Genomic DNA, 15,290 nt, shown 5'->3' on the forward strand with positions numbered 1-15,290 from the left:
ATTCCAGCCACTCTAACAGGTGTGTGGTGGTCTCTCACTGTTGTTTTAATTTCCCTGATGACATATGACGTGGAGCATCTTTTCATGTCCTCAGTTGCCATCTATGTATCTCCTTTAGTGAGGTGTCTGTGAAGTCTTTGGCTCATTTTTCAGTTGGGTTGTGTTTTCTTACTGTGGAATTTTAAGTTCTTTCTCTATTTTGGTTAACAGTCCTTTATTGGATGTGTATTTTGCAAATATTTTCTTCCAGTCTGTGGCTTATCTTCCCATTCTCTTGACCTTGTCTTCTGCAGAGAACTTTTAAATCTTAGTGAAGCCTGTTTATCAATTATCTCTTTCATGGATCGTGCCTTGATTTTTTAAAAAAATAAATTTATTGATTGATTTTTGGCTGCATTGGGGCTTCATCCTGTGTGTGGGCTTTCTCTAGTTGTGGCGAGCAGGGACTACTTTTTTTTGGGGGGGGGGACTACTTTTTGTTGCGGTGCACCAGCTCCTCATTGCAGTGGCTTCTCTCGTTGCAGAGCACAGACTCTATGCACACGGGCTTCAGTAGTTGTAGCTCACGGGCTCTAGAGCACAGGCTCAGTAGTTGTGGCGCACAGGCTTAGTTGCTCTGCGGCATGTGGGATCTTCCCAGCCCAGGGCTTGAACCCATGTCCCCTGCATTGGCAGGTGGATTCTTTTTTTTTTTTTTTTTTGTGGTATGCGGGCCTCTCACTGCTGTGGCCTCTCCCGTTGCGGAGCACAGGCTCCGGACGCGCAGGTTCAGCGGCCATGGCCCACGGGCCCAGCTGCTCTGCGGCATATGGGATTCTCCCAGACCGGGGCACGAACCCGTGTCCCCTGCATCGGCAGGTGGACCCCCAACCACTGCGCCACCAGGGAAGCCCTGGCAGGCGGATTCTTAACCACTGTACCACCAGGGGAGTCCCGTGCTTTGATTTTTTATCTAAAAAGTCATCACCACACCTAAGGTCATCTAGGTTTCCTCCTATGTTATCTTCTAGGAGTTTCATAGTTCTGCATAGTTTACATTTAGGGAGTGTGAAAAATTTTGAGTTAATTTTTGTGAGAAGCGTAGATCCACTTTTCTGCGTGTGGACGTCCAATGGTTCCAACACCATTTGTTGAAGACACTATCTTTGCTCCCATTGTATTTCCTTTGCTCCTTTGTCAAAGCCCACTTGACTATATTTATGGGGTTCTATTTTGGGGCCAATGTGATGATCTATGTATACATATATGTAAAATGATTACCACAATCAAGTTAATCAACACATCCATCACCTCAGGTACCTTTTTAAATGTGTGTGTGTATGAGAGATTTACTGTCTTAGCAAATCCAAGTATACCATATGGTATTGTTAACTACAGTCACCATGCTATGCATCTGCTTCTTCTGAAGTACCCTATAGGAGGCCTGAATAAAGTGATATCACCTTCTTTAGACGGGAAATCATATATGCAAACGGCTGATAAATTTATAAAAAGATGTCCAGCCTCACCCTGCATCTTGGTCAAACCTTAGGATGGGATGCATCATAGCTGGCGGTCTCTCTGTCTTTGTAGAAGAAATGTCCTCTTGCCCTCACCCTTTGTCTTGCGTGTGTCTGTGTGGGTTTGGGGGTGAATGCCAAGGGGGGTTAGCAGGAAGAAGGAAAGGATTGTGCTCCCAAACTCAAGCTAATTCGTGACTTTGTTCACAGAGAAGTCCTGGGGGAGGCCCAGCAGATTCACTGCTACTGACAACGAGCCCTGAACACAGGCCCTTTGGAGGGCGAAGCTACATGGCCTTATGAAAAGACCCATCACATTGTGTCACGATAACGTGGTGGCCAAGGGGCTGTAACTGAATGATCCAAGATTTCCAGAGCCTTTTAAAAAACACCATAAAGGGTGCAGCTTCTCTGGGGTATGATGGGGAGAAGAACCAGACAACCTTTCTATCCTTTCTTGTTTTGAATCCAACTTCTTTTTACATTTCATTCTCTTGCTACCCAATAATCTCAATACAGGACTTGCCCATCAGACTTTAATAAACACACAAGAACAAAACTTATAAGACAAGCACTCATAACAGAAAGAGACAAACATCCCCATCTCAAAGTAGGGCCATACTGGGGGTCAGGTCTTCAACACAGGAATCTGGGGACACTAACATTCACTTGGCCCCCAGGTTCTAAAGTGTTAGGTTGAAGCATGTCGCATACCTGAATGGGGCACCCTGTTCATCATACAGACCCCCGGTACAGAGGACACCGTGGTGTTGGAGAAGGTCCATGTTTGGCTATAGAGGACGTGGGCTGAGAGGACAGAGGGTGGGATTCAAAAGCCTCAGCTGAGCAAGGACCCTCCTGGACCCAGGGATTCTGCCAGGGGGAATCCATAGCTCAGCACACCCCTTCCCTTTAACTGCCCTCTTTGAAAACAGACCTCTAGAGATATGTGCACCCCTATGTTCATAGCAGCATTATTTACAGCAGCCAAGACGTGGAAGCAATCTAAGACAGATAAAAGATTCAAGATAAACTGGCAAATACTGAAGATGGGTAAATCAGATTTCAACAGATAACAGGGGTCCCCCCAAAAAGAAAACCAAAGCAAAAAATAAAACAGAGCACTAGGCCACAATTTAAGGAAACTTTCTTGAAACAGTAGATTTGAAAATACACACAGAAAAAGCACACCACATACCTGCAAACACTGACCCAGGGCCACCAACACATGATACATTCTAATAAAACTGCTGAATTGAGAAAGAGGAAAAAGCCCTTTGGACATCTAAGCACAAAGAGTACGTGACGTGGAAAGAAAATAAGATTCATCAGGCTCTTCATGCATCACTTTATGCTGGAAGAAAACAGAGTATTTAAGACACTCAAGGAAAGAAAACGTAGGCAAGGATTTCGTATTCTACAAAACTTCAAGTATAAAGGACACAAGCTGAATTCAACATACAGAAGCCCAGGGAGTATGGTTCCCAAGCTGACACTGACCTAAACACTGGTTATGAGCATTAAGTACATGGAAATAAGACTAAATGAGGGCAGCGGGGAGAGATTTTCCTAAGTAACAGTTGACGGTGTGGCTCCAGTGCTGTTTTCATTGTAATTAATGGTATATTAGGGTTAGCATCCACGTAGTACATGTTAAAGTAGAACAAGCAGGTGTGTAATTAGGAATATTCTGCTCCGTAGTCCCACAGCCTGAGAGCCGGGATCTCAGTGTAGGAGACACAGCTGTAACATGGAAGAGGCTGAATGTCCTGGAATCCTGAGTTTGTTTTACGACTGTCAACATGAGCTCAGAAAACACTTTCTCTTTAAATGTGGGTGCGCACACGTGTGTATTTTTTAGCCCTAGAAACAACAACCAACCCTGTAGCAATGAGCACCAAGGATCTGAAATACCTCTTTTTCCCATTAAAAGAAACTACAGATCCTTAGAGAAAAAGCCAATTCCAGGTCTAGAGCAGGAAAGTACAAGATGGGTCTAGAACACCCTGACACATCAGACTGCAAGAAAGCTCTCTATGACCGTGTGCAGTCTGTGCGTGAGTGTGTCTGTGTGTGGTCAGTGTGTGTCTGTGCATGCATGTGTACATATATGAATATCAAAAGAAATCAAGACCCAACTTGAAGAGGCTTGCTCCTATGGGCCAAAGCCGCTGCAATTTGGGTTCAATAAAGAGGAAAATTGCGATGGACTGAAACCCATCTAACAGGCTTAAGTACATGAGTTCATGACATATACGTAGGTTTACATGTTATAAAAATATATAAATAAAACCCCCTAATTGGGCTACCTTTTTAGGATGACCGGGAGCCAATCTTAGCATTTATCCCGCCTTTTGTACGTGAATTCTACACTGGGCGCCAGCATCAGGTGAGGGGAAGTATCTTCTAAAACTGTTCCAGCCAATAAACGTAAGCAAAATGACAGCGTATCAGTATTCTAGGCCCTGAGCACTGGCAGCTGCCAACAACAAAAGGATGAAAACCGCTCTGCCTTCTGATGAAAGCACGTAACACATGTGCCCAAGGGGTGGAGCCTGACCGTGATCAAGCCTCTGATCCAGCCGCCAATTTGCAGGAAATCCCGAGGAGAGAGTAAAACGCTGGACAGCACCTCGAGACCGTGAGAGCGACAAAACTGACAGTGGGAAACGACGGGACAAATGGCTCAGGCTCTTCAACAGATAAACTGTAAGGAGAACAGAGATTGAGGCGGAACCTGTAAATTAAAGAAACTTAAGAAATATCAAGTTAAAAAAAAAATACCAAGTTAAAAAAAAGAGTAGACTAGACTAAAAACTGCCACAGGGCTTCCCTGGTGGCGCAGTGGTTGAGAGTCCGCCTGCTGATGCAGGGGACGCGGGTTCGTGCCCCAGTCCGGGAGGATCCCACATGCCATGGAGCTGCTGGCCCCGTGAGCCATGGCCGCTGAGCCTGTGCTCCGCAATGGGAGAGGCCACAACAGTGAGAGACCCACGTACCGCAAAAAAAAAAAAAAAAAAAAACTGCCACAAAGAAAAGCAAGGAAGTCGGGATTAGTTCTGGAGGGAGGGAGGGGCTGTGACTGGAGGAGCACGTGAAGAGCCTTCTGGGCATCTGGCAAAGTTCTACTTCTTGACCTGGGTGGTAGTTACAAAGGTACTCACCTTATAATAACAATAATAATTCAATAAGCTATACATTTGTATCGTTTTCTGCATGTTTTTATGACAAAAAGGTAATAAAAGGTAAAAATAATCACGTCAAACTTTTTTTTTTTTTAACTTGCGTAGTGCTTTTAACAAAAATAGCCACCCCCACCCCGCCAATTTTAAAACATTTATTTACAATCTTGGTCTTTAGAAGTTATGACTGTTGCTACCTAACGGTCGGGCAGCCAGGGCTGCCTGTGTGCAGGCGGCCCTATCACAGTGCCCCGCCAGGTAAGACCAGCCCACCTTCCCTCTGCCAAGGCGTGGGCCCTGGCAGGACTGTTCCCAGCAAGGGAGCCGTGCCTTCCTCCAATCCGCCCGTAGGCACAAGCCCACCTAAAAATCATGACTCAGTGTTGCCAACTGTAGGGCACATGAACTCTTAGAATACGTCTAGGCTTCTTGCCTGCATTTTTAAACCAATGTTTTACTCATCCTTATTAAATCAAAGCCCTAACACTTTTGTCTAGACTGCAATAAAACTAATGAGAACAGTATCAAGCCCAATAAAGCATACTTCTAACAAAACCTCAAATAAATCTCAAAGGATGTTCAGTTTATGACACATCTAACCACCTTTAAGGCACATGCCACGGACCACTACCCTGCTTTTCCGATTTAGTCTGAAAGCTGTGTCTGCCCATCGACTGCAGTGGTCCAGCCTATAGTTTTATTTTTCACACCAGTAAGTAAAGGTGACAAACAGCCACTGGCTCAGGTTGTTCCAAGGATTAAAGGACCTGGTCAGTCTTCAGGTTGCTTCGCGCCTTGTCTTGCTAATCTGTCAGCTTCTTCGTTGCCTATAAATCCCGAATGGCCAGGAACATGCATCTGTTAAATAAAACGTTTCCTTTTATTTTTACTAATTTTTTACACAAGCAACACATGACTACATCCTCACTGTAAAACACGTCAACCGTTCAGAGAAGACGAGTGTGAAGGCTCCCTTCACAGCTCCTCAGCACGACGCACTTGTGCGCTGGGTACACCGACAGAAACCCCGTTTTGTTTCTCCACAGATTGGATTTTACTGTTGTATTGCCTTTTTCCCACGTAACGGTGGGACCTGGCAAGCTTTCTGGACAGAGATGTGGGGAAGGATCTGTATACGACATACACACACACCTGATTCTCCCTCAGTGCTGTTACAAAGGGATGCGCTCATGTGATTTCACCACTGTTTGCACTTACGTTGCTGAAAGGCAAGTTTTGGTTTTTTGTTTGTTTGTTTGCTTTTTTTTTGTTACACAGCATGGCCTGTGGGATCTTAGTTCCCCGACCAGGGATCGAACTCATGCCCTTGGCAGTGAAAGGGAGGAGTCCTAACCTCTGAACAACCAGGGAATTCCCTGAAAGGCATGTTTAAATGTCAGGTTGCCAAACGGTCATCAGGGGTCCTGGGCTGGGAGAGGATGGTAGGGTTAAGAAAATGGTTGCCGTTTAACTTGCTCTGTATTGTTTGAAAAGGTAATTTTAATAAAAGTGACCTAGTGTAAGAAAAATACGTCCATTTTGGGGAAAAAAATCATGTTACTAAGGTCTAATCACACAACTATATTTTTAAGAGGATACATCATAAATTAGCCTGAACTGACATTATAGCTGCTTCCAAAGAAACCAGGAGGCTGACGATCACAGGTCACTCTAACAGTGCGAGGTATGGCGGCTGGGTGAGGACGACGCGGAGAGCCCGGAGCCCCTCAGTCTCAGTGCTGGGACCCAGCGCTCCGCACGGAGGACCCGCCTGTTAGAGCAGCATTACTCAGATGATGGTCAAAAGACTCCACTGTGCTCTAACACACGCTACGACAGCAACTCCATGGACCCTGCTATTTTAACTGAAGTCATCAAATCACTCACAGAAACCATTAAACTGTCTAGCTAGTTTATTTCATTTGGTCATAACGGCCACAAGCGGTGACCACCTAAGACAACACTCACCCACTGAATGTCCATGCCTTGGACAAGCCTGTCCAGCACCATGAAGTCCTCTTTGTTGATCACCTCCTTCCCTGTGCTGGTCCTCCATCCACTCTTCTTCCAGCTGTGCACCCAATTAGTGATGCCTACAAGGAACACTCACAGATCAGTATTCTCGAACGTTCTGGTATTCTTTCCTCCCTAGACTCCCCTCTGACCATTGCTCCACGTGTACCTGAGGGGCTTTCTGGACTTTTCCTTTCCTTACTGGGGCCATGCTCTGGCTCGCCCCGTCCCTTTACTCTCACGCGTGTCTGCCCTGAGGCCGTCGGGCTGAGGCACTGCCCCCTCCAGCCTCATCAGCGCCCCCCAGGCGCCCACCCCACGGGCCCTACACAGCATACCCCCAGAGGGAACACACATCTTCTACCTCACGGCCACGCCCTCGGCGCCTGGCAAAGCATGCCTCCGCGGCACATACCGGAGCAGCACGGGCTTCCCTGGCACCAGCCACACCCAACGCAGCCCCTTCACCGTCTCAGTCCTGCCCTGATGCCGCACCTCTTCCAGGGGAAGGAAAGACCTATTTCCCTTCATATGTACTCGAGAAACCCTAGAAGAAGTCAAACGTAAACGCTTACCATTGATAGTAAACATGCTGTCTGTGTAGAGAACCAACTTATTGATGTTCTGAGCCTTTGCCTGTTCGATGGCTTTGCAGGCTGCCTTGAAGATACAAATCAGTTGTCATGCTGCAGAAATTGTTCAACTTTCGACACTGATGTTCAAAATTACCAAAAAATTTAAAATCTAAATTCCTTTTCCTGTGCTAACCGTAATAATATTGTCTATGTGAAATAATGCTACACCTACAATTCTCCTGTTTAGACACCTATTTGAAACAAGTTTTATAATTTTTCTAGAAAACTCCTGCTCTTCAGAACTGTTACTAGCCCCAAACTAAGTTTCTTCTGGACTCTGAGTATCTTATACACACAGAGGGTAGAAAGTACATTGATACCGTTCTAGTCAATGGTAAAGAATGATAAATTTACATTTTTAGTGGAAAAATACCTCTGATAACTTACATGAATCTCTGCTCTTTGGTTTGTTTGTCGCCCAGGAAGTCTAATTCCTACATTTCTGGTTTCAAAACAGTACAAAAGAAAATAAAATTATAAGCTAATTCTCAAAGTGATTCCTTAAGTCTCTTAATTGAAAACAGGCTTGTATACTTTTTTATTTGAAATAGGAAATCATACAAAAATCAAACCAACAATACACACAGTCTACTGAAAAGTGCCATGGTGTGGTCTTGCAGGAGAACTCTGGACCAGAAGGCAAAAGCCAGGTTTGATTTCTGGACCTGAAATACCCTAGCACGTGGTCCTGGGCAGGCACTAAACCCGCGGACACTCATGCCACCCGAGCTTGCCACCCCTGGAGGGTTCCAGGCTAAGTGAGACATCGAAGTGAAGGCAGGACTTACAGGCCAGGAGGCTCAAGAAGCTGACCTTGCTGACCGTGCTCACGCCCAGGGCTGCTCAGGCGCCTGGACACTGGGGAGTGGCTACTTCACAGGGGTCCAAGCCCTCTTTCACACTGAATTCTGGGGCTGTCAGTTACTACTCAAGTTCTTGCATATTTGGGGGCAGGTATATTTGAATGATCTCACGTCATATCACCTTGACTTTGTGCCTTTTGAAAAACACGGGTCACCTCTAAGCTCACTCATCTTCAAGACTCGCAGGGGCACGCAGGGTTCCCAGTATGGCGACCTGCCCCTCGCGCATCCTTGCCAAAGCCACCTCCCAGGGACGTGGGACTCTTCCACTACCCCTGCCAACGCTACCAAATAATCAAACAGTAAGCGGATCCTGCCTCAGTCTTTCCCAAGTTTTGGAATATGATTCGGTTAACTGTGAAGCTTAATAAAAGCCAGCTTTTCTGGTTTACTTACAAAGGATGGCCTGGCCCCCAGTAAACACCGATTCCTGCTCGAGCCCTCCTCCGCCCATTACTGGAGCAGCAGCCATCCGTGTAGACGATGACAGAGTGCCCTGTAAGCGGGAAACGTAGTGAGCGCCACTGGATCGCCGTTACTGAGAGCTGAAATTCACCTAAACACTTACTACGATTGAGTTAGCGTTTTAAACTGAGAGAGCACCTATGCTCTGGAAGCTTTCCGCGCAGGACACATTACCAATGCCTTATATGGGGGCACTTGGCGCTTTTTGCTTGGAATCCACTATTTCGGTTCTGCTTGCCGGGGGGAATTAAAGGTGAAGGCAATCGCCCTGTAAACCCAGACCCCGCTGCTGTTTACATTCCCCTGTTACAGAGGCCAGCAAACAAAGCCACTGCCCCTCTCTTCACGTGCGTGTGGGGGGCAGTGCGGGGAGGCCACGTTCACCCCCAGGAGCTGCCCTTGCAGACAACAGTGCCTTGATGATGACCTGCCTGCCGGAAGGTCAAGTCCTCCGACAAATGTTGCCCTAATTTTTTTTCTTGGTCCTTTTGCAACTAGTGAACTGTGGTCCCGCCTTTGCTTCTTCCCATCAAGACAGAGAGTCTGATCAACACACCAACGCGGTAAAGAGCAAAAGCAGAGAAGGAGTGACACGAGGCCATCCTCAGGCTGCTGGCGAGCAGCAGAGCGCCCAGCAGGGCGGACGAGAACTCGGGTTGCCGGGTGTCAGCGAGCAGGGCTGTGGAGCAAACAGAGGCCGTGCTCCGGGAGGTACGTGTTAAAAGGAGGGCAGACTGAACAGGCAGAGGCAAAGCGGGGAGGCGGTGAGATGTCAGCGGAGCACATCCCCAACCGGAGTGGGGCTGGGGGTCCGAGAACGCGGGCACTGGGCAGGGCTCCTCTGTTCAACTCAACGTGATGCCCAACACGACCCCTTCCTGGTCCCTGACTCCGTGTGACTGCCAGTGCCCGTCAGGCACTGTGTCCGGTGCCCTGGTGCTTCAGGCAACTGTTAGTACATTGGAAACGGCTCATCTCCCAGTCGCCCCACCAACATCTGCTTCAATTACTATCAGTAAATAATCAGATCAAGAACATTTGGTTTTGCTTTTCACATAACTGCAAAAATTGATTTATACAGTTTTCATACAGTTTGACCAAACATTTTCTACTGGTTTCCCTTGAAAAACTTAGAACCTACAAATACACTGACTTATATAAAAAATGCTATTTATTCTCATCTTCTATTCATACATGTAGAAGACAAAAAGGAGACTCATGTACCATTAAGTTACTTAATATAAACACTGGATTCCTGGAGCTAAAGGCAGAGGAGAAATTCACAATTATCTTGTTTCTCAGGATAGGGTAGGATCACTTCTGCTTTGCAAAGATTACACGTAAAAGGTTAAGATGCTGGTGCCAACCAATTACATAAAGGAGCTCTGTCCAGGGCCTTTCTTATTTGAAGAGCTGAAGTTTTTGCATTTTCTTAGTGACCAGAAATACTGTGTGTACAGGGAACACTGGTGTTTACAGAGATCAAAGCGTTTTTCATGCATAGCCTATATAACGATTTTCCTATGAATGTCTAAAATTCTAATAAGTCTACACCATTAGATCAATTATAAAATAGTGACCTTAGGACTCCCCTCGTGGACCAGCGGTAAAGAATCCGCCTTCTAATGCAGGGGACGCGGGTTCGATCCCTGGTCGCAGAACTGGGATCCCACATGCCTTGGGGCAACTGAGCCCACACCACAACTACTGAGCTCGCGCGCTTCAACTAGAGAGCCCGCGTGCCACAAACTACAGAGCCCACGCGGTCTGGAGCCTGCACACCACAACTAGAGAAGGGAAAACCTGCATGCCACAACTAGAGAGAAGCCCACGTGCCACAACGAAAGATCCCACACGCCGCAACGAAGACCCAACACAACCAAATAAATAAATATGTAAAAAGAAAGGGGGAAAAAAAGAATGTTATACATCAGTTCAAATTTCCCTCATTAAGAAAGTGGGAAAAGTTTTTACACATGAATATACTTATACGATTACTGTATTAAAAATTTAAAAATCCAAGAAAGACATACCCATATAAGAAAACGTGTCTTTGCTCACTGAAGGCAGCGGCTCTGCGCTCTGTTTCATGTGCTTTGCACACGGCTCTGTGGTTTCACCTTCACCTTCGTCCAAGGGCTCATGAAGTCGCTTGTTTGCCTTCACTTGTGATTCCTGTACATGTTTATTTTTCTGCCCTGAAACGTAGAGTCTACTCAAAAGCCAGAAACAATGGACACAACATGAAATAACTGAGAATCCAGAACTTCACTAAGTCAGGCTTAAATACCCCCTGTATGTGGCTCTATAGAGGGAAAGACTTAAGACAGGCCACAACACCTCAGACACCGACATCCTGGGAAAGTAGATTTTCCATAATAAGCTCAGCGAGGGCAATACGAAGACCAGAGCAAAGCTGCTGTTAAAAGAGACCTGGTTTCGATGGAGACAGAACAGATACCAAGGGTGCTGAACCCTTTAGCGCTCACAGACAGTTTGAAAATCTGAGGGGCTCTTTCCCCAGAGAAAACAAGGGTCCAAATTTCTTATCTAAGGTGAGAACAGATAATGGGACTTATTAAAAAAGGGAAATAGAAACCAAAAGGTAACGGGATTGGGTCCCTGCAGGGACAGCACTGCTGGAGAGCTTCCCTCCAGTGGCCCAGGCTGGGTGTACCTGAGGGTAATCCCCAAGGGATTCTCACACCCACTCAGGTTGTGTCTCACTCACTCTTTCATACAATTATGGCAGCTGACGCAGAAGATGAATTAGACCAGGATTCAAAAAACTAGTTTCAATTTGAACTTTACCTTTTATCAGTTGTGAACTCGGTCAACTGACTTAACCCCCCTCAGCTGCTATAAAATGGGGCCCAGCACTAGGTGATCTGAAACAGCTTTTCCTACACTACCCTTTTATAGAGTGGAACTAGAAACACACAAGGAGCAACTCATTGTATGTCCAAAATAACAACCTCAACACTGCAGAGTGCACTTTTTGCTCTAAACCCCTAAACCAGGGGTGGAGAGATGGTGCTCCAGCACGTATCGAGCACCGACTAGACAGGCATAAGCTGGAACTTCTACTGAGCCTGGCATAGCTTCTCAGCCCACACCTCTCCGAAGAATGCTAAGGTTAGCCAGGCAGAGCTCGAGGGGAGCGCCACCATGTCCAGAGCAATGCTGACATGTCCACTCTGCTGTACCGGTGTTACCTCACACTGACCTTGAAAATACTCCTGCAGGTGCTCTGCAGAAGTACCCCCAGAGGTACAGGCTGAAGTGCAATTTTGCAGAATTTTAATATTGATATAAATAATCGGTTTTATTTACTATAACAGAGAAAGTTAAATTGAAATGAAAGTTGTTGAAAAACAGATATGACTCTGAAGGAAAAGGATACTATGGTTGTCAGATAATTTTTCCTTCACAAAATTGTGGTTTTTCTTTAAGTAAATTAACCTAAAATCAACTTATATAAACCACAATAACTAGCAAATAGCTCAGTAATCCCCAAATAAGGATACATGTAATATTAAGAGAAAAACTGGGAAAGAGGCTAACAGGTTTGCTCTGGTACGGCTCTCAAACATTCACGATGTTAACCCCATTTATATACATTATGTAAGTCACTAACTGGAGGTCTCTGTAAAGTTTTAAGTAAAGCAGATTCACAGATATAAAAAACTACCTTGCCTTAAGACTTGGAGAACTTAATAAACAGAAACATACTGATACTGGAAGAACTGAGATATGAATAAATTACTAATTGGTTAAAACGAAAAACCCGTGAAAAGAAGTATTAAGAACCCAACCAAGACAAGAGTCATACTTGCACACTAGCTTTCTATCCCAAGCCGATTTCTCACCTGGGTAGAAAACGGAACTGTCACATCACACCCCCTTTAAAAGCTGCTGGGAAACGGAGGGTGAAGCAGCCGCACAGGGAGTGAGTGTCTCCTCTGCCTCGGAAACTTGCCTTTCAAGGAAGATTCCTAGTGTGATCTGCCTCTCCCTGAATCCTGCTTTGTCCAGAAGTGTCATGACACCCCAGAGGAGCACCTGTTCAATGCTCGAGCATCTCAGTGGGCTCGAGAGACTGTTCAAAAGAAGCTGATTTAAAATATCCTCCTCTCGGGCTTCCCTGGTGGCGCAGTGGTTGAGAGTCCACCTGCCAATGCAGGGGACACGGGTTCGTGCCCCGGTCCGGGAAGATCCCACATGCTGCGGAGCGGCTGGGCCCGTGAGCCATGGCCGCTGAGCCTGCGCGTCCGGAGCCTGTGCTCCGCAGCGGGAGAGGCCGCAACAGTGAGAGGCCCACATACCGCATAAAAAAAAAAAAAATCCTCCTCTCAGTCTTTATCCACTGTAGTAAAAAACGTCTGTGAGTAAAGTTAATGAAAAACACTTCTTCAAGGTAGGCTACATTTTAAACCTTTGTGCTCTAAGGCAGCCAGCCTCAGTCTTGCCTACCTGATGTCCCTTATATTGGGCCCGAAACTTCAATTAAGTCTACTTCCAGTAACATGTGAAACTGGAGGAAATTCCGACTGTGTGACTCTATCCTAGGTAAAAATGAAACACCATACAGGCGCATGCTGTGAAAAGAACTACACTCATCATTTTACAACTAGAGCCCATTCAATCCAATAACAAGAATAAGTATTTTTAAAAGATGGAACTAAGTACAGCGAGGACACTGAATGGAACAGGAGATCTGCGTCCTGGCTTGTCTCCAATACTTTACAACAGGAGTCACTACGCTAAACTGCTTTCAGCCTGTTTCCTAATCTGTAAAATGGAAAAATGGAGACAATCATACTCTTCTCTATCTGCTTAGAGAGCAGCTATATAGATCAAGTGACACTTGGGATATGAAAGGCTTTGAATAGGTTAAAATGTTACAATGATGTGAGTCGTGACTACCTTCTGAACCATCAGGGTTTGCGGAGCTTCTCACGAAGGCCCAGGCTTCCTCTTCTGTGGCAAACTTCTTAAACCTGGCTGCAGGAAACCGGTCCACCTGGGCTCTGCATTCATCCCTGAAACAAAGTGCAGTGTTAAGCTCCTCCCTCCCTGTCACCCTATTTTTTCACGGATCCTTGTCTTAGGCTGGGAACAGTGTGACAAGGGCTGGGGCTGTCAGCTCCTTGGGGGCAAAGGGTCACACCTTACAGTTTGTAGTCTTATCTTGCATGTCCAACCCTTCACCCTGTGTCATACTATAGGTGCCAGCCAGACAATACACCTGCACCATAGGGCTTTCCTCAAAGCATACTAGAATTTGGGGGTCTTCAATCATTTCATTACAACAGAAGGGCCAGCTTCTGAGATGCTTTTTCCTCAGTAGCCTAGCTGCACAGGGAAACACTATGCACTCACGTACACACACAAAGACTGATAATAAACCTTGATATCATACAGTGGGAAGAGTCCTGGTTATGGAGTCGTAACACCTGGGTTCAAGTCCTACATCTGTCACTTACTGGCCCCAAGAATTTCTTGACCACGGTAACTACACCCAAAAATGAGAATAATCCCACCTACCTCAAAGGGCTGTTATAGGGATACAAACATTAGTTTACAAGAATTTCTCTTTTTAGGACGTCCCTGGTGGTGCAGTGGTTAAGAATCCGCCTGCCAATGCAGGGGACACAGGTTCAAGCCCTGGTCCGAGAAGATCCCACATGCCGCGGAGCAACTAAGCATGTGCACCACAACTACTGAGCCTGCGAGCCACAACTACTGAGCCTGCAAGCCACAACTACTGAGCCCGTGCACCTAGAGCCCATGCTCCGCAACGAAGAGCCACCGCAATGAGAAGCCCGCGCGCAGCAACGAAGGCCCAAAGCAGCCAAAATAAATAAATTAATTTTAAAAAACTTCCCTTTTTAAAAACACCCGTAAGATTAGATTAGGCATTGAGTTCCACCACGTGTAACCCTGTGGAAACTCTTTCATCGTAACAGATGGGAAAAAGGATTAAGTAGAGGCCTCTGGCCACCCCAGACTGTAAGTGGCGTTTCTGACACTCCCAGCAAAAACGAAGCGGAGTCGAGGCCCCCCATGTCGCGGCCCCCGCGCGCCGACTCCAGGCCGAGGGCCGTGCGCTCCGGGGGTGGCAGCCGCCTCCCCGCCGCGGAGCCGCCCACCGCCGCCCTAAACCCGCTCCCGGGGAGGCGCGGCTCCCTCACCAGGTCAGGAAGACCCCGGCCTTGCGGCCCCTCCTCACGGCATAAAACATGGCGAGCCCGCGGCAGCTGCGGCCACCGCAACGCAAGGCAGCCAAAGCCACTCTGTCCGCCAGGCCCAGAAGCCTGGTCATCGCTCACTGCCGTTCACCGGCACCCACGCCTCATCCCGGCCATAAGCCCTCATCACACATGCCGGCCTTCCGGCGGCGGCGCAGGGAGATGACGCAACTAGGGGGCGGGACCTGGGGCGGGGCCCAGACTCGAGCTTTTCTGACTCGTCAATTTCCTGGAAGTCAGTGAGACAGTGGGGTCTGGGCCGAGGTCACGGGGGCGGGGCCTAAGGAGGGGCAGAGGCGAGGATAGGGGCGCCTGGGCGGGGCCCAGGGTGGGGCGGGGTCTGGGCGGTGGGGGCGGGACCGGTAGGGCTGGGTGGGAAAAC

At 47.1% G+C, this 15,290-nt stretch overlaps 1 protein-coding gene across 2 annotated transcripts; it reads right to left on the bottom strand.

Annotated features, from left to right (window-relative positions):
• Window positions 1-2,039: 2,039 nt before the first annotated feature.
• On the bottom strand, window positions 2,040-15,048 carry RNASEH1 (ribonuclease H1). 2 transcript variants are annotated; one of them, XR_014297769.1, is made up of 9 exons: window positions 14,852-15,048; window positions 13,584-13,699; window positions 10,691-10,855; window positions 8,589-8,688; window positions 7,717-7,771; window positions 7,270-7,354; window positions 6,650-6,774; window positions 3,809-5,539; window positions 2,040-2,853 (listed from the first exon to the last, which is right to left on the bottom strand). XR_014297769.1 is itself a non-coding variant. In XM_082671780.1 (8 exons), the coding sequence occupies exons 1-8, from the start codon at window positions 14,980-14,982 to the stop codon at window positions 5,453-5,455; spliced, it is 864 nt and encodes a 287-aa protein (XP_082527906.1). In that variant the 5' UTR covers window positions 14,983-15,048; the 3' UTR covers window positions 2,040-5,452. The 2 variants fall into 2 exon arrangements, 1 of the variants encoding a protein (XP_082527906.1); XM_082671780.1 differs by having other exon boundaries at window positions 2,040-5,539.
• Between the last annotated feature and the right edge of the window lie 242 nt (window positions 15,049-15,290).

The sequence above is a fragment of the Grampus griseus genome (genome assembly GCF_964374135.1).
Source record: "Grampus griseus genome assembly, chromosome: 15".
NCBI lineage: Eukaryota > Metazoa > Chordata > Mammalia > Artiodactyla > Delphinidae > Grampus > Grampus griseus.